Below are 18,978 nucleotides of genomic sequence, written 5' to 3' on the forward strand. Positions count from 1 at the left end.
TAAAATAATGTTTATTCTTTGCTTATGTCAGTAGTGAAAAAGTCTAACCTATGAATCTTGTAATAATTCAATATATTTAAAGAAAAATAAACTGTTACTTGTGAAAATCACGCAAAAAATGTAATTTGCAATTCTACGAGCATCACCAATACGTTACTGTAAGTCATAACAGAGATAAATAATAACAATTTTAGTTTTTCACTACGAAATATTGATCTACAATTATCAACAACATGTAAGTGCATTAACGGTGTAAGCAAATAATTATACTAACTGAAGTATTAAACTCGACATAAATGATGGCAAGATTGTAGTATTTTAGCATTTTTGGAATAATTGCATAGTAGTAGTACTACCACGTGTTAGCTCGATCGACTATGGTTCGATTCCAGTGTCGTCATATTTTTTTTTAATTGGTGTTGTATTTATTTTTCAAACTTTCCCTTGCATCTTCCTTATTGGCAAAAATAAAATTAGAATGGTTTTGTAAATTTAGTGTCTTACTTTTATTTGCATATTTAGTTATTATTAGTTTGTATTATTTTTTTTTATAAAATCATTTCATTTTTTTCAAATAATACAGTTTATTCAACTGCTAGGTGAAAGACCATTTGGCTCTGTTTTGTAATGCTTATATTTTGCACAGCTTCAAGTGGTCTTGGTTCTAATCCTTGGTTGATAATACTTTTTTTTTTTTGCTTTTTTGATTGTTGTCAATTTTTCAGTGTCCTGTTATAAACATTATGATGTGTCTTCATAGTGCATGTATAAAACAAATTTTATGATGATGGATAACAACTCAGTTAAAAGATTTAAGCAGTCAAAAGACTGTGAAAATTCTTTAGAAAAAAATGAACAAGAAGTACTTGTTCTGCCACCCAATCTTTTACAAGAGTTAGGTATTAATTTAGGAAATATTCAAAATACATCATATTATCCTGTAGTCAAAGGTAAAACTTTTTACAATAATTTTTTACTTTTACAATTCCAGTATTGTATTCATATAAAATTGCCTATTTAGTTTTTGTATGATTTCGTTTCCCTATTTATCTTCTGTTAATGGATACAGTATTTATGAATGAATTTCATGTATTGCTGAGAGCTCTAGAAGCTTAATTAATTAATTTCTAAATGTTTCCAGATAATTTTGAGCCCAACAACTTACAAAGTGGTGAAAAATCGAAAATCAATTCTGAACAGTTACATGACATAGCTAAAGAAGTTACTGGACTTGGATCTGAAAACTTAGTTCAGTTAAGCCCTCCGATTTTATCTTCTAAGGACATTCCAAAACAGAAACAAGAATACACTGTTCCAAATAAAGATGTATCAACATCTAATATTGATCAAAACAATATAAACATCAATTTAGACCAAAATACAAAAGTAGTAGATAAAAATACCGACATTCAAATACCATGTAGTGTTGATAGCAACTTGGATATCAAAAACCAAAAAAAGAGTAATGTATGTAATAATAAGCAAAGTATAGAAATTGTTGAATTTACTTCATTAAACCCACAATCTAGTCACTTAAATATTAATAATGTTAAGAAAAGCAAAATAAATATAATATCACATGAAGTTGTGAAACATGTAAGTGAGGAAAAATTTAAGACACTAAAAATTTGCCCCGCACCCAGAGATGCTTTTATTCCATTTAAAATAAATACATTGTTAGATAGGATTTCTAAAAGTAATACAATATCTGATAATGTAACAAGTGACACAATAGAACATTCAACATCATTGGAGCCTCAATTCGATAGTGATAAAATGTTTAAAACAGATGACTTGGTTTGTTCTATGCATACAGAAGAGAATGATTTGACTACAAACAACCTTAACCATCCTGATATTGATGCTGCCAATGGTTCAGTACCAGATACTGGTCAAAAACCAGAAGCCAACAATGTTACTGAAGTTTATTGTGTCATTGATGAAGTGGATAATACAAGAGAAGAATCAAATGTTGCAACATGCACTGAGAATAAAACAGTTGATATTGATATGAGTGATGAGATACCAACTTCCTCCACTAGTGTGGTATCACAAATATCAGATAACACATTAACTGATGTATACGAAATTGAAATAGAGGAAGTTGATGAAGAAATTTGCACAGAAAAAAATAATAATATTTCAGAAACCTGTGTTGGGTCTAATATTTCCGCTAGTGATAAACAATCTATGGATGGTTGTTGGCGTGAGAGTGTGATAAAAAGACATGATTATATGAATGACAGTTTATTAGAAAAAGTAAAATTGTCAACACATCATTTAACAACTAAATCTAAATTATGTATACAAGGTGTTGAGAAACCCGGTGGAAAAATTGATAGTGATGAATTACAAACCGGTATGATTTTAAGAACCTATGTGAACAGAAAGGCCAGAAATGAATTTAACAGTAAAACAGGTGATGTGATACTTAATAATGAGACTGCAAAAACCTATGAAATTGTAGATAAATGCACCGATTTTAATAATATTGATGTTAATTGTGTCACCAAACAAGTTTCGCCTTGTAATGAATTTGGTAGATTGCAGTTTGATGGTGATGATAGTGAGTGTGTGCATTTTTATTTTTTACCCAAATATACAGTACAAAGTACTCCTTCAAGTTTTGATACTCTCAGTGATGAGAGTGCTAGCAATCAGGAAGCATTCACTGAAGATAATACTTATGGCAATGATGTCCAAATCAATTTGAGTGATGTTTGCTGTTCAGAACATTCATCAATTTCAGATAATGATAAATCTGAATTAAATGAGGATTATAAACTATTTTCAAGTGAAACATATGTAAACCTGTATGATGATATCAAAAGTGATGATTTATATTCCTTTTCGGAGGTGAAGGAAGAAACTTTTGATGATGACAGTTTAGTAGAACAAGTAGGTATCCTAGACATGTTTACATCATACTGCATTCTAATGTACAGTTACATATTTACATATTTAAATTTAAATTTATCAGTTTAAATTATAAGAAATTTAAAAGGGCCTACAAATTGTCTACTCATTTTAAGTTGTAATACCTTTTTCGTGACTACATACTCAATTGTGATACAAATTAATTAGTTTCCATAAAAAGGACATAAATTTTATCTAAATTTTTTTTTTCTTTTAGAGTGATCCAGAAGAACAAGAGCTTTTTATAAAAGATACATGTAGAAATGACTACAGAAGAATTAGTACTGCAGAGGAAGTTGGTGAGATGTCTGAAGCATATACAAAGGTAATAAAAAAAAATTGTCTGTCTGTCTGTCCGCAAGCCGCGTTTTTTCCGGGTAATCTCCGAAACGGTTGGGCCAATTTCGACGGGACTTTTATTGGAGCTTTTTAAATTTCGCGATGTCAAAATGGCATAAAGGGTGGTTCAAATTTGAGCTAACGAAGATTCCGGGCGACAGCTCGTATGTAATAAAAATGTGACTAAAAATCTATTTCAGAAACGAAAAAGGACATCTAGCCAAGAAGAGGAAGGTATACTTTTGCACAATATCCAAGAGAATTATCATAATGCATCAGATGGTAAAACAATTATCTATGTTAGATGCGCAGTTTGCCGCAAAGAAGTACTTGAAGTCGATTGGGATGGCCATTTGTATGAAGAACATTGCTATATAGCATGGAAGGAAGGTGCCAGTATAATAGTAAGTATTATTAAATTGCTGGAACAATATTAGATTATAACAGAATGGAAAACGAACATCAACCACTCAAATAAAAAAATATTATACTGTACTGCCATACTTAAACTGACTTTTGACAATTGCATAATATTGTACATATTAATAGTTCACAATAAATAATTCTTCCAGGATTTACGTGATGATGAATTGATTGAAAAAATGTCCGAAACCTTGGAGAAGCTCAAAAGTCTGTATTGCACTTTTTGTGGTCAAAAAGGGAAAAACTTGAACAGAATGTTGGCGCATTTAAAAAAATGCATAACGGTGATTATTAATTTTATTTTTCTAATTAGAATTTTAAATATGTTTTCCGGTCATATAATGAAACACTATTATTTTTCAGAAAATATTCATTGATACAAATTCCAACGAGAATGTAAACACTGAAATAAAATCGGAACTGGTAAAATGCGGAGTTTGTAAAATGGAAATGAGTTTTAACGACTGGAATGATCATATACACAAAGAACATAATTATTTAGCTTGGAAAGATGGAGACCCAGAATTAGTAAGTAAGATAAGTAATAAGAATAGATATGATAATCACAAAATGTGTTTTATATTGTTAAACAATCTTAAACAAATAGTATATTTTTTTGTTTAGCATACACTTTTTTTATAATATTACCATAATATTAATTTTCGAAATTTCGAAAAAATCATTTTAGAAAACTTATCTTTATTTTTATTTGTATAATAAATATAAAATTATTTTATTTTAGACAGTGTTACAAATTGCGCAAATTAAGTTCGATAATATGATACAACGCCATCTCGCGGTTAAAAATGTTGTTTATAGAAACGACACCTAGTTTGAAGAGCCTATAGAACGACAAATTATCTGCCCGGTCCTAAAAGGCGCGAGCGTGTCCATAAATTAAACTAACTTATGATAGTGTACCTAGTGTCTTCCTTTTGTGCCATTTCAATGCAGAAATAGGTTTTATAAATATTTCTGACAAAACCACTAATAGCAGCTGGACATATTTGTTTGAATGTACAATGGTATATGTGTAAATATATTTTTTTGTAATAATTTCAGAATCTAGACGACGTGTGGAAAATACAAATTCATTTACAAAATATCTTAAACGATATTGGAAGATTGGTGTGCGGTAAATGTGATTTGGTCTGTCACTATACTAATAGTTTTATAAAACATATTAAAAAATGCGACGGGAGTAGAGTGAGTGTAAATCATTTGATTATTATAAACGTTTATCTCAAATAGTGATTAAAAGTTAACACGCATTGCTCCAGTCTTTGTATATACTTTGAGGCTAAAGCAATTGCGCGTTAACACTAAAAAAGAACGGACGTTAAACATGACGAAAGAATGGTCTGAAATGATCCTTTTTGAGGACAAAACACAGAGTGAGAAAAGTCCAGGGAAATGATGATTATTGTATTTCAGGTAAATTATTCCGTCAGCGATTCTGTGGAATGCGGTGTTTGTTCTCAGAAAGTAGAGGGCACTAAATGGTTGGACCATATACATAAAGAACATAATTATTTAGCCAAAATACGCGGAGCTCCACCGCTAGTAAGTAACTAAACAATATTGAAGTAACAATATATATGTGCATTTTAGCATTTTAGTACAAGCTAGTTTCTAAAGTCAATTAAATATGACTGTTATTGTCTGTAAGGTGTATGATTTCCAGTTCCAAATCGTATTATGTTATCAAAGTAATTTGATTTTTATTTTGTATTCCAGGATTTATCAGATGATGATGCAGTCAAGAAACACTTACAAGGAATCAGATCAATTACCGGTCGTCTTACTTGTGCTAAATGCGGAATGAAGCGAAAAATCATTAAACATTTCATGGAGCATATAAAAGAATGTGGTGGTACCATTCAGAAGAAAATAAATGTTGAATCTGAGTTAGATAATTCAGTTTGTGAGACAGTGAGGTTGCAGTACAGCGGCACTGTGCAGTGCGGGGTGTGCAGAGAACAAGTGGACGGAGCGCAGTGGTTACAGCACATACAGAAAGAACATAATTATATTGCTTGGCTACAAGGAGAACAGCCTCTTGTGAGTTTGGAATTTTTTAAGTTTCTTAAAAATCTAGAAATGTTATAATTGAATTCTGGTTTTTGGACACTGTTTTTCCAGTAAAGTAAAATTTCTATAAATTAAAAGTTGTGGGAATACAATACAATTTTTCCTTCAATTAACTTATTTATCATTAAACGACACCATATAAGTGGTAAAACCAAAATTGTTTCGTCTTATTTGTAGAATTTCCTAAAGGAAGAGGATTTATGGCAGTATTTAAACAAGGTAAAAAAAATAACTAGACTATTGATATGTGTTAAATGTGGGCAGTATCGTAAAAACGGTAAAACTTACATGGAGCATATCAACGAGTGCCACGATAGCAAGGTGAGTTGAGCTTATTACATTCGTTCTCATACTTAAATGATCACAGATCCAGCTAGAACATGATATATCATTAGAAGGCAATTCATACAAATGCATTAAATGTAAAAAAAACTATTATATTATTTTTTCCAGATAATTCAAGATCAAAAATCTGAATATCCTGTAACTGGGATCGATATATCTCAAAACTTAAGTATTAGTAGTACAGAGGAAGGCGGTGAGGCATGTATAACACAGGTATTGTTTTTATGTAGCCATCTATTTTGAAGACTTTTTAATTCAGATTAATGATATAATCAGTCTAAGTCGGGCCACGGTGAAAAATAATATTTTTTTTATTCAAATTTTTAGAAACGAAAAAGGACAATAACCGAAGACGAAGGGGCATCTCTACAGAGTACTAAAGCCAATAATCGTAATGCGCCAGATGCTAAAAAAATTAGCTCATGTGTTAAATGCGCGGTTTGCGACAAAGAAGTACCTGAAGTCGATTGGAACAGCCATTTGTATGAAAATCATTGTCATATAGGTTGGAAAAAAGGCTCCAGTATAATAGTAAGTCAAACTCTATTATGAAGCATATCATAAAAAAAGAAAACATTCTACACACTCATTTGGATAAAAGATAACAATACCGGATTTGCCATTCATTGCTCAGTTTACATTTTTTATAATACTTTAGATTTTAAATTATATAACTACCTAATAGTCACAATGTAATGGTATTCTTCTTATTATTCTTCCAGAACCTAGATGATAAAGTGTTATTACAAAAATTGTCCAAAACCTTGAAAAAAGACAGTGGCTTGTATTGTACTTTTTGTGGCCAAAAAGTGAGAGATTTGAAAAAATTTTTGTCACATTTGAAAACATGTATAACGGTAATTGTTAATTTTAATTGCCGATTTAGGATCTTAAATGTATTTTTCGGAACTACAATGAGATTATGTTTCAGAAAGTATTTACAAATGTAAATTTTACCAATACCAATAACGCCGAGGATGTAAAAATTGAAAACGATGGCACAGTTAAATGTGAGATTTGTGAGGAAAATGTTCCTGTCGTCGATTGGACAGAGCACAGCAACACGCGGCACGCTGATATCAAGCCTTGTATAGATGTGATACCTGCTGCAACTGAGGTCATTATTATTTATTTATCTTTTTAAAGTTTTTTATTCTCTGTCTGGATGGCTTTTTATACAAATAAAAAATGTATATTTACAAATACTAGCATTACAATTGAAATATAATTATTAATTTCTAGAATGTGATAAAAATCGAACATGATGACGAGAAAGAAGTGAAATCGGAGCTAGTAAAATGCGGAGTTTGTAAAATGGAAATGAGTTCCAACAACTGGAATGATCATATACACAAAGAACATAATTATTTAGCTTGGAAGGATGGAGACCCAGAATTAGTAAGTATGTTATAAAAATAGATATGATAATCACAAAATATGTTTCGAATTAATATATTTAAAAATATATTGTGTGTTATTGTATTGCATTATAATTTCACCATAAAAAGACACAAAATAATTAAAAAGTGACATCAATAGACAGACATCGAATTTAAAGTGCATATGTGAATGTTTTTTTTTTTGTAATTATATCTTAAAATTTCAGGATCTAAACGATGAAAACCAAATTTATATTTGTTTACTAAATGTTGTAGACAAAATGGGAGGACTGGTGTGCGGTAAATGTACCTTAGTCCGTCAGTATCCTAAAAGTTTCATGAAACATATTAGTAAATGCAACGGAAATAATGTGAGTATTATATATTTGGCTATTATTATATTAATCTTATATATTGAAGATTGAGGAGGTGTCGAGAAATATGACAAATTATTTAAGAGCAAGGAAGATGATGGTTTTATTGATGTTTTAGGTAAACGATTGCCATAATGATTCAGTGGTTGTCGACTCAAACGACGATGTAAACCAAACGCAAGAAGATGACACATCACTAACCCTCAGCGATTCTGTGGAATGCGGGGTTTGTGCTCAGAAAGTAGCGAGCACTGAATGGTTGGACCACATACATAAAGAACATAACTATTTAGCTAAAATACGCGGAGCTCCGCCGCTAGTAAGTAACTGAACAATATTGAAGTTACAATATATATTTGCTTTTCAGCACTTAAGTACAAGCCAGTTGCTAATGTCAATTAAACATGATTATTATTGTCTGTAAGGTGTATTATTTGCAGTTCTAAATCATATTATGTTATCAGACTAATTTGAGGTGGTTTTTTTTATTCCAGGATTTATCAGATGACGAAGCAGTAAAGAAACACTTACAAGGAATCAGATCAATCACCGGTCGTCTTACTTGTGCTAAATGCGGAATGAAGCGAAAAATCATTAAACATTTCATGGAGCATATAAAAGAATGTGGTGGTACTGTTCAGAAGAAAATAAATGTTGAATCTGAGTTAGATAATTCAGTTTGTGAGACAGTGAGGTTGCAGTACAGCGGCACTGTGCAGTGCGGGGTGTGCAGAGAACAAGTGGACGGAGCGCAGTGGTTACAGCACATACAGAAAGAACATAATTATATTGCTTGGTTACAAGGAGAACAGCCTCTTGTGAGTTTAGAATTTTTTGTTTTGTTAAAATTACACCAACAGTAATTGAATTTAATATAAATAAAAATATTAAATACCATAGAATGTGGTAATTAATTTAATCCGTGGTTATTTATAGAATTTCGAATTAGAAGAGGAAACATGGCAGTATTTAAACAATGTGGCAAGAAAAGCTGGAGTATTGATATGTGGCAAATGTGGACTTTATCGTAAATACGGTAAAGCCTACATGCAGCATGTCAAGGAGTGCGATGGCAGTAAGGTGAGCTGGTGTTTACTTTTTTAATTATTTTTGAAATGACAAATTCATTTTGACTTCGTTTTTCACATTAATTTGAAAGATACTATACTGTTTTTGTTTAAACTTTTATAAGATGTTATTTATTCTTTATTTACGTCAGGATAAATTATGCTTCTATTGATGGCTTATGCTCTATGTTACATTTAACATATTTTTAACGTTATCGTCGTCTAACAGTTTTGTAACAAATGATTTACGACGCTATTGCAATGTGAATTAGGACTGTTTTATACTATGGCTTTACACACCAGTGCAGTCGGTTATACATTTTACGTTTGATTTTGTATAAAAATGTAAATTACCTTATTGATGTCTATGATATTAGTAATATTTTTTTGTGTATTCCAGGCTGCCTTGGTCGATCAATTGAATGTCTCTCAAATGATGGAAAATGATATAAATTCAACATATTTGGACGATTGTATAAATTATCGCGACAACGTGAAGTGCGGCGTGTGCGCGGCGGAGGTGGCGGGCGCGCGCTGGCTGCAGCACATACAGGAGGAACACAACTACATCGCCTGGGTGGAGGGCAGGACTCCTCTTGTTAGTATCATCATCACCAGCTCATTAATGTCCCCACCGTGATCTCGGAGCTCCAAAGTTAGGGTGTCTAGGTCATATTCAACCACGCTGGCCCAGTGCGGGTTGGTTGACTTCACATCTTAGAATTTCTTCGCCGATATATGCAGGTTACATCACGATGTTTTCCTTCACCGTAAGAACGTCGGGTAAATTATGTACATATGAAAATTCGAAAATCACGTTGGTACATGGCGGGATTCGAACCCAAGACCTGTAGTTTATAAGTAAATTACTTAAACCAATGAGTCACCAATGCTTCTTCTTGTTAGTATACTTTACACAAATCGATACAAGCGATGAAAAGAGTTACATGTCTTCTCTCAGTATTTATTTATTTATTTATACAAAAACACAATATTACAGATCACATATCATTTTACAAATGCATTATACATCAATTGTTTAATATTTATTGTAACTCTATTTACCAAAGCAATTCAAATTTACATAACTAGCTGTACCCTTTATTTGAAAGGAATGTCCAATCTTTTTTTTAATGTAAATTATTATGTCTTTTTTTAGTACACTGAAGATAAAGAATTTATCAACACTTACCTAAAACTACTTATAAAGCATACTGGAGCATTGATCTGCGCAAAATGTGGTCTACCTCGGAAGTTAGCGAAGTTTTATTTACAACATGTTAGCAAATGCGGTGAAACCAAGGTTAGTAAACAATACCTAAATGAGGAAATAGGTATACTTAAATAATGTTCATCATGTAAAATGTGATTTAGTATACAAGTATTGTAAGCAAGAAAGTAAATGCTCTTTAGTAAACACTAGCAGTTACTCGTGACATAGTCCACGTAAAATTTAAAAATATAGCCTAAATAACTCAGCGATAATGTAGCTTTCTAATGTTGGAACAATTTTTAAAGTCTCCCTAGTAGTTTTGGAGTTAAATCTATATATACAAATCTTTCTTCTTTAATATATTGGTATAGATTTGAACCATTATTTCCTAGTAGTATTTTTAAGCATGGATTAAAAATAAATACATACAATGTTCTTATAAAGTTTACTTACCATACTTGCGTTATAAAGACATTTTTTTTATAATTGAGTGCTTTTTACATATATACTTTACTGCGTGTAACTGGAATGTAGAAAGCGGCTGTACGATTATGCCAGCTCGTTTCTTAAACACTAAGAGTAGCACAATGGGATTGACATGTCTTCAAAGACAAAAATCCCCTTTTTTCCCGACAAAGATTAAAAAAAAGTGGAACGTGAATGATTGAATATTTGTAGGAGGAATCAGTAGCGGGTAGTCAAGATAACGTGGAGGAGGAAGAGAACGAGTTCGTGCACAGCGCGGCGGTGCAGTGCGGCGCGTGCCGGCAGCAGGTGGCCGCCGGCCAGTGGATCCTGCACATACGACTCAAACACGACTACTTGGCGAGGGTCGCAGGGAAACCGCCCTTAGTATGTGTACAATGTTTCATAACGTACAATATATATCTATACTAATATAATAACGCGTAAACACACTACCTTGTGGCGTAGGATGTAAGCTCACAGCATATTTTTGAATAATCCTTTCTATAATAAAAAAAAACCCTAGAGGAAAGAACCCTGTAGAAGGTGTGATATACCTGGTTCCGCAGAAACTGAAAGTGTACAAAAATCTCTGTTTGAACGTGTTAGCATATAATACATTGATTTTTTTAAACTAACTGATGCTTGTGACCTCCTTCCCGTGGAATTAAATAAATTTAATGCAGTTTTTTATAAGTGAAAGATTATTTTGAAATTCTCGATAGTTTTTGAGATATTTCAATAATTACAAAAACACAGACCTTTCCTCTTTATAAAATTTGTATAGATGTCAAATTATGAGTAATATGTTTTAATAGTTATTTTATTAATGATTTTAGGATGTAAATGATGAAGAACAAGTACGCAAGCATTTAAGTGCGTTGAGGAAGTATGTGGACCAACTTATTTGCAGCAACTGCGGGGAGGGCCACAAATACGTCAGAGCCTTTCTAAAGCACGTCCAGCAATGCGATGGCGCAGAGGTGAGTCTATATTAACCTATGTGCATTTAAAAACTAACTTAGCCTGCGACTCCGTTCGCGTGAAATAAAAAAAAAAAACAAAAAACAAGTAGTCTAACAGCCTTATAAATAAACGCGGTATAAAGTTAAAGTTCGGAATAAACTGAGTATAAGAAAATATTAGAACAAATTTTGCTTATACTCAGTTTATTCCGAACTTTAACTTTATACCGCGTTTATTTGTATGTGTTCTTCCAGATTATCATCTACATCTATGACATATTTCATTGAGATCCGTTCAGCCGTTTAGGCCACAAACTCTAACAAACATCCATCCATCAATCTATACTTTCGCATTTACAGCATTAGTATGATAAATACGATAGCAACGTATTCACTAAATCAATGTAATTAACAGATAAGTGACAGCGGGTCAGATATGGAAGTTGAAAAGGAATCATTTGTACCGAATGGCACAGTCCGGTGCGGCGTCTGCGGGCGCGAGGTCCGCGGAGAGGAATGGATCAACCACATTCATAAAGAACATGATTATATGGCGACTATAGAAGGGAAACCAACCTTGGTAAGTTTGTATGGGGTTACATAGCGTGTGGCATACACGAGCGGCGCGGTTTTATTGCGTCGACGGTAATCGCTCGTGTTGGGTAGCTCTAACAAACCTTCTATAGTTTAAAAAAATAATGTGATTTTTATATGATTACAGATCTTAGATGATGAAGAAGAAATACGAACACATCTAAATACAGTACGACGATATGTCAGAGAACTTGTTTGTAATAAATGTGGTGAATCACGTAAATTTGTCAAATCTTATATGAAACACATAAAGAATTGCGGCGTTAGTGAGGTGAACATTCAGAATCTCTTTCATAGTATAGGATAATAGTTTTAAAACACAGTAAAACGTTCGTTATAAAGTTTTATTAGAAAAATGTCAATTTATCCAAAGAATTCTCTACCAGTTGTGTACATTTTATGTTCAATTGGATTATACATTTTAGTCTTTACGCACGTCTTTTATTTCCAACTAATTTAAATGACTTAATTGCAATCAAACTAGATTACCTATAAAAAAAGCTTTATCAAAATTACATTAGTCATATCAATTTTTTTCCTTTCAGAGAGTATCTACGGATACAAGGATAGAAAGTGGACGAGATTCAGTAGCGAGCGTAGCCACGGAAGAGGACAAAGAGTTCCAAGTGGAGTTCCCTGGCACTGTTGTGTGCGGCGTGTGCGGCAGGGAAGTGTACGGCAACCAGTGGGTACATCACATACGCACGGAACACAATTATATAGCACATGTTAAAGGAAAAGCACCTCTAGTAAGTACAATCTATTAATCAGGGAATCTACAGATCTCTTTTTATAATGATTTTTTTTCTTTAAGAGTCAAATTACGGTTATAGGCTGTTATAAATCGCATAACCCTAGCAGTGGAGTAGAAAATAATATTTAGTGTCAGTCCTACCAAATTGTAAATTGGCTGATAACAGTACAACGTGTAAAAAATGTCATAGAAATATCGAATTTTAAATCATTTTTAAGCTATCTGAGCTAATAGCCAGTGGTGGGACAGGTCCGTAATGTTTTGTAATTTTCAGGATCTAAACAATAATAAACAAATCAAAGCACACTTAAACGCCGTCAGCAAATACGCAGGCGGCCTCTACTGTAATAAATGTGGCCTCATGCGTTTGTACGTCAAATCGTATTTAGCGCATGTACAACAATGCGAAAACTCCGACAGCGTAAGTATTTAAAAAGGAGTTCTCAGATTAATTTACTTTGTACGTATGAGGAAACTAGTTTTTACCCGCGACTCCGTTCGCATGCAATTAAAAAAAAACAAATATGAGTAGTCTATATGTTCTTCGAGACTGTTCTCTACGTCTATGCGAAATTTCATCACGATCCGTTCAACCGTTTAGGCAACAAACTCTCACAGACATCCAACCAACCATTTTCCATCCATCTAAATTTTCCCATTTATAATATTAGTAAGATAGGCTCTCATAATTAATTCACTTTTAAATATTATAGACATAAAACAATCTCTTTATCGTTTATTAAGGATCGAATAAATAGGATCGGCAGTGTATTTTAAATTCACATTATAATGTGTCAAAGCAGTTTAATTTTCTTGAGCATGTTTAAACTTATGTATATTTCACTATTCTAGCCATTTACTGTGGATGCTAATAATTCTGTAACGAAGAAGGAATCGGATGAATCGTTCATCCCAAATTATACTACGAAAGCTAGAGAAGAAGTGAGTTCGGAAGCTAACAATATTGAGGCTAGTGAGTTTGTGTACGAGGGAAATGCGGTATGCGGAGTTTGTCGCAGCGAGGTGGCGAGGAAGGAGTGGATCGATCATATACAAAAGCAACACAATTATCTAGCCTGGGCAGATGGGGAGACGCCTTTAGTAAGTACACCACTCACATACGTTAAACAAGCTTTTTCCCGTAACATGTCCGCAAGGAAATTAAAACAAAAACAAAAGTTAGTTTCTTATGTGTTCTTCCAGACTATCTTCTACATTTATACCAAATTTCATCGAAATCTGGTCAGCTGTTTAGGCTACAATCTCTTACAAACATCCATCCATCTGAATTTTAAAGATTTGAAAGATTAGTAAGATAATGATTACCTTAGTTATAAAGACATCAGTTTTATTTTTAATTGCATTATAATTTCGTTAATATTTATGATCATCATAAACAATTAAAATGATACAATGTATAATTTTACAGGATTTGGAGAACCAAGAACAAGTGCACGCGCATTTGTATGAATTGTCAAGACTACTGAATGGCCTCACGTGCAACATTTGTGACGCCAAACGTAAATATGTGAAATCGTTTTTGGATCATGTACGAAATTGTAGTGATTTCATCCAAGGTAATTATGATACTGATATATTTTTGAATGAAAGATTAGATCATGATTTTATCTATACATATAATAAAATTGGAGTGTCTATTTGTAATATCCGAAATTTCAGATTTCGGGAAGATGATGCAATTTCCGTTGTTGATAATGAAAGTCGCATTTATAATTATTTTGTCTGTCTGTTTGTCTTTCTGTCCGCAAGCCGCGTTTGTTCCGGGTAATCTCCGAAACGAAGGCCGATTTCGACCGGACTTTCACTGAAGGGTAGCTGACATAGACGGGAATATTATAAGCTACTTTTTAATCTTAATATTGCGTGGATGAAGTCGCGGGCAACAGTTAGTAATAATATGTAGTTTCAGGTGGTACAGTGGAATGTGCAGTTTGTTCAAAATCAATGCCAGTGGAACAGTGGAAGAACCACGCTATGAAGAATCATTACAATATCGCGTGGACAGTCGGATCAGACCCGATTGTAAGTTTTGTTTATGAATCTCTTGTTCCAAAATATATTTGAAAGGGCTTTTTTTGTAGCGACGGTATAGCAATCATTATCTATTAAAATTTTCGTATTATTAGCTATAATTAGAAGTAAAATAATCACTTTTCTATATATTGTTCAATACGATGTGTTTTAACAATTCCATTTACAGGATTTGAAAAATCCGTATGCCGTGGAAAAATATCTAAAAGAGTATAAAAAAGTCGAAAAGAATTTAATCTGTAAAACCTGCAAATTAACACGCGTATCGTGTGCAGGATTCTACGCTCACATCATTACGTGCGGCAAAACTGATGAGGTAAACTATTTTCATAAATATATAGAAAAAGCATAAATCCAGGATAAAAATTGTAATAAATAAATATTTTTCAGGAAATAGAGAATTTTAAGTCGGTCTGTGACATTTGCAAGAGCAAATATTTGTGCATATACAAGAACCAGCATTTAGCGTTTCACAGAGAGCAGGAATATATAAAAGAGAAGAAGTCCCGAGCGTTGGAGTTGGTGCAGTCGAAGGCGGAGGAGGGGGGCACGCCGGGACGCAGGAGGGCTGCAGAAAAGTAATTGTCTTACATTATTTACTGTACTTTGTATGTTGACTTTGACTACTAGAAAAAATATTTATTCAATAGTCTGTATCGGGTCATGAACCTTGTATATTTAATTTCAAATCTATTTTTTTTTATTTTCAGAGCGAAAAATGTTATTGAAGATTATAAGAGTAAGGTAAGTAAAAACAATATGATCTTGATATATTTTTAATAATTTAATGTTATCTATTGTTTAATGATTTCATTTTTAATGTATGAATAGATTTTTTTTTGGAATCTTTAATTTGTGTATGAAGGTGCCTTTACATGATACATCTAACTTGTATGGTCGAACACGTAACATCCTTGCTCTGTTATACAAGTTTTGATCCATACTTTCCTAGGTTTATTTTTAATGGTAAATGTCTCAATTTCAGTTGAAATATAAATGTGGATCGTGCACCTTCGGCACGGATGTGGAGGAGGAGTTGGAGGGCCACGTGTGCGCGGCCGACGCACTCAGCGACTCCGACTCCTCCTCCTTGCAGCTCGCGCACTCCGACACCGACAGCGATGTCGACTCCAACATCTCTATGGAGGAGGAGCAGGCCATGGACAAGAAGAAACGTATCGACACATGTAAGTTGTTGAACTAATTTAATTTAATTTATATTAAAGAAAAATGTAACTAAAAATAAATTTAAACTTTTTGTTTCAGCTCCAAAAGTATCACATCATATACCATTTAAATTAAAAAGTTCAAGTAATTACATCGCTCAAGCGGCTTTGGATTTGTAAGTAAAAATAAAAAAAACGATTCAGGGCTATAGTTGATCTTTTTTCGTTGATAATTATAACGCTATTTTATAATTTTTTCAGTCACAATATGCACTATACGTTAGATGAATTATTTCCCGATTGGAAACCAAAAGGATGCGAAGAAGTTGACACCGAAGATTTACCGAAATATTTACCAACTGTAGAAGAATCGTGTAAAGTGAAAATTGGCAACGAAGAGTGGACGACGTATAAACGTTTCGAAGCCAAGTATGACGCAGGTATTGTTTAATTATTTAAAAATCTCATGGTATACGAAATACAAACATTAACGCATCTGCATTTATTTTATAAAAATAGTAGTAATCATAACAGTCTAGGCCATTTTCAAAGTTACATTATTGTAATAAAGAATGTATCTCTTTAGTGATAAGCATGTTCGTGGGCGGGAGCATACGGTGCGTGTCGTGGGCGGGGGCGCGGGGCGGGGCTGCGCGGGGCGCGGCGGCGGAGCGCAGCTACCTGGCGGTGGCGGGCCCCGGCGCGCCCGACGCCCCGCGCCTGCCCGCCGACCAGCTGCGAGAACATCCTGCACTCATACAGCTCTGGGACTTCGGGGAATTTCAAAGGTATACACTCATCTATACTAATATTATAAAGTGGAAACATTTGTATTTCTGTATTTTTTATTTATTGAAATCAACTCAAAATTGCTGGGCAGATTTCAAATAGCTACGTTATCAGTGAATAACATAGGTTATACTTTTTGTTATTTCGTAATTTCACGCGGAGGAAGTCGCGAGCAACAGCTAAAATGTCAAATAAAACGATAGCCCGATTTGAAACAAAAAACTCTGGCATATTTGAAAGACATACTTTAAAATCTTTTAATTGAAGACGTTTGATGACTCTCTCCAATTGTATTATAGTTACCTAATAATCTACTTTTTTCTTTAGCGAACCTAAGTTTGTGCTTGGACTAGCACTTGATTACGGCACTGTGTGGGCCATGGAGTGGTGTCCGTCGGGCGCGCGCGACTGTCCGCCGTATAGCGCAGAGGCGGAGGCGGGGTCAGAGGCGGAAGCGGAGGCGGGGTCGGGTTCAGAGGCGGAAGCGGAGGCAAGCCACACAGCCGAGGCGAGGCTGGGCCTACTGGCCCTGGCTTGTTCTAATGGTTCTGTCTACATACTGTCAGTACCATATCCCAGTCATACGGCAAAGTAAGCATTGCTTTCATTTGTCTACTCCTTTGTTATGTTTAATGCAGGCAGAGGTGAATAATGTATTTAAGTTTTACTAAGAATTACATTTGTTTCAGAAACCCCCAAATTATTAGAATTAAACCTTCAGTTGAACTAAGGTTATGTAGCCGCGAAGACAGGAAAAAATATCAAGCGACTGCTATTAGTTGGTCTAAGGTAAGAGGACATATTATTAACAAAATAGATGTAATATTTCAATTACAGTTTTGTTATTTTTTTTTTTGTTAAAAAGTTTATGTAGCTGTAGTTGATTTTTAATTTATAATTTTTTTCTTTTCAGCAAAAAGGTCATACGATTATTTTGGTCGGGTATGCGGATGGCTCGATGGCCTTTTACGATTTAAGTTGTGAATCTCCACTGTTGAAATCAGTAGAGAACAACACTACGATATTATACCCATTCCAGGACGACCGGCCGCACAACACTTGCATTTCGGGTAAGACTTATCTTCATAATATAATCGTATTTCCTTTCGAATTATAATACTTACGTTAAATGGCATGTTTACATGTTTTTATAAACTACGCATTTTCTTTAAATGCGTGGTTTTTCCAAACCTTCGGTAAAAGTCATATTTAAGATCTGTATTATAATAAATGAAAAATAATAACAAAAAAACTAGCCTCCAAATTTACATTTTTGTTGAATGTTGTACTTATACAATAGTGTGTATTTTAGGGTTAAAACTGATAAACATGTAATACTGTGTTGCAGACGTGGATCTGTTCGCGTGCGGGGTGGTGGAGGGAGAGGGAAGGGGCGACGGCGGTGCGTGGGGCGCGTGGGGCGGGGCGTCGTGCACAGGCGTACATGCGGCGCTGCGGGCGGCCGCGCCCCGCCTGCACGCACCGCTCGCAACCGCCGCCACACGCTTCACCCCGCACTGGCCCTCGCTACTTGTCACCGCGGATGAAGCTATCGGTAACAAAACATAAATCATACAATATCTTCATTACTGGATTTTTTTGTGGCTGATATGTTTTAGGCAGTGATTGTAAAAATTTAAACTAGTACTGTTGATAAAACCTTCTTTATTTGTTGACAAACACATAAACTATTTACAATAAGAGGTTAAATTACATTGTACAAATAAAAACATTGCTTGCTTCACATCTTGCACTCTCACTGGCACTTAAAATCCTCATTGTTAAAAAAAAATTGTCTTGCTTTCTTGACAGCCAGTAGGTTATAAAATATTTATCCACAATATTATTGCAACTAAAACAATTATAGTTTTACAAATAACTTTATAATATATGTTCCTGTTTAATCTAAATATGCTTTTACTTGTAGATTTTTTAATATATTTACAATCATTTTCAATAATTGCTTAACCAGTTGTTGATAATAGAATGTATGTTTGTTTAGCAAATTACATGACTAACGAGCTGGAGTGGCACGGCGGCGGGCGG

General features: G+C 33.8%; 1 protein-coding gene across 1 annotated transcript in view; it reads left to right on the plus strand.

The window, feature by feature from the left end:
* The first annotated feature begins 39 nt into the window (after nt 1-39).
* Nucleotides 40-18,978, plus strand: part of LOC106099463 — a 19,464-nt gene continuing 525 nt past the window's right edge. The window contains exons 1-43 of the mRNA XM_013278022.1: nt 40-158; nt 726-950; nt 1,142-2,898; nt 3,134-3,241; nt 3,456-3,659; nt 3,828-3,962; nt 4,042-4,206; nt 4,741-4,884; nt 5,113-5,241; nt 5,416-5,739; nt 5,947-6,090; nt 6,223-6,327; nt 6,442-6,645; nt 6,837-6,971; nt 7,046-7,231; nt 7,357-7,512; nt 7,721-7,864; nt 7,986-8,186; nt 8,362-8,685; nt 8,804-8,947; nt 9,335-9,532; nt 10,094-10,237; nt 10,826-10,999; nt 11,452-11,595; nt 11,993-12,157; nt 12,299-12,442; nt 12,717-12,920; nt 13,200-13,346; nt 13,778-14,026; nt 14,355-14,502; nt 14,856-14,968; nt 15,147-15,293; nt 15,368-15,555; nt 15,688-15,721; nt 15,963-16,164; nt 16,244-16,319; nt 16,405-16,583; nt 16,730-16,931; nt 17,260-17,523; nt 17,622-17,721; nt 17,846-18,002; nt 18,281-18,487; nt 18,935-18,974. Coding sequence (XP_013133476.1) covers nt 764-950; nt 1,142-2,898; nt 3,134-3,241; nt 3,456-3,659; nt 3,828-3,962; nt 4,042-4,206; nt 4,741-4,884; nt 5,113-5,241; nt 5,416-5,739; nt 5,947-6,090; nt 6,223-6,327; nt 6,442-6,645; nt 6,837-6,971; nt 7,046-7,231; nt 7,357-7,512; nt 7,721-7,864; nt 7,986-8,186; nt 8,362-8,685; nt 8,804-8,947; nt 9,335-9,532; nt 10,094-10,237; nt 10,826-10,999; nt 11,452-11,595; nt 11,993-12,157; nt 12,299-12,442; nt 12,717-12,920; nt 13,200-13,346; nt 13,778-14,026; nt 14,355-14,502; nt 14,856-14,968; nt 15,147-15,293; nt 15,368-15,555; nt 15,688-15,721; nt 15,963-16,164; nt 16,244-16,319; nt 16,405-16,583; nt 16,730-16,931; nt 17,260-17,523; nt 17,622-17,721; nt 17,846-18,002; nt 18,281-18,487; nt 18,935-18,974 — 8,522 coding nt within the window. The 5' untranslated portion in view covers nt 40-158; nt 726-763. The remainder of the gene's footprint in view (nt 159-725; nt 951-1,141; nt 2,899-3,133; nt 3,242-3,455; nt 3,660-3,827; nt 3,963-4,041; nt 4,207-4,740; nt 4,885-5,112; nt 5,242-5,415; nt 5,740-5,946; nt 6,091-6,222; nt 6,328-6,441; nt 6,646-6,836; nt 6,972-7,045; nt 7,232-7,356; nt 7,513-7,720; nt 7,865-7,985; nt 8,187-8,361; nt 8,686-8,803; nt 8,948-9,334; nt 9,533-10,093; nt 10,238-10,825; nt 11,000-11,451; nt 11,596-11,992; nt 12,158-12,298; nt 12,443-12,716; nt 12,921-13,199; nt 13,347-13,777; nt 14,027-14,354; nt 14,503-14,855; nt 14,969-15,146; nt 15,294-15,367; nt 15,556-15,687; nt 15,722-15,962; nt 16,165-16,243; nt 16,320-16,404; nt 16,584-16,729; nt 16,932-17,259; nt 17,524-17,621; nt 17,722-17,845; nt 18,003-18,280; nt 18,488-18,934; nt 18,975-18,978) is intronic.

This window comes from Papilio polytes, unplaced genomic scaffold (assembly GCF_000836215.1).
Source record: "Papilio polytes unplaced genomic scaffold, Ppol_1.0 DF824102.1, whole genome shotgun sequence".
NCBI classification, from domain to species: domain Eukaryota; kingdom Metazoa; phylum Arthropoda; class Insecta; order Lepidoptera; family Papilionidae; genus Papilio; species Papilio polytes.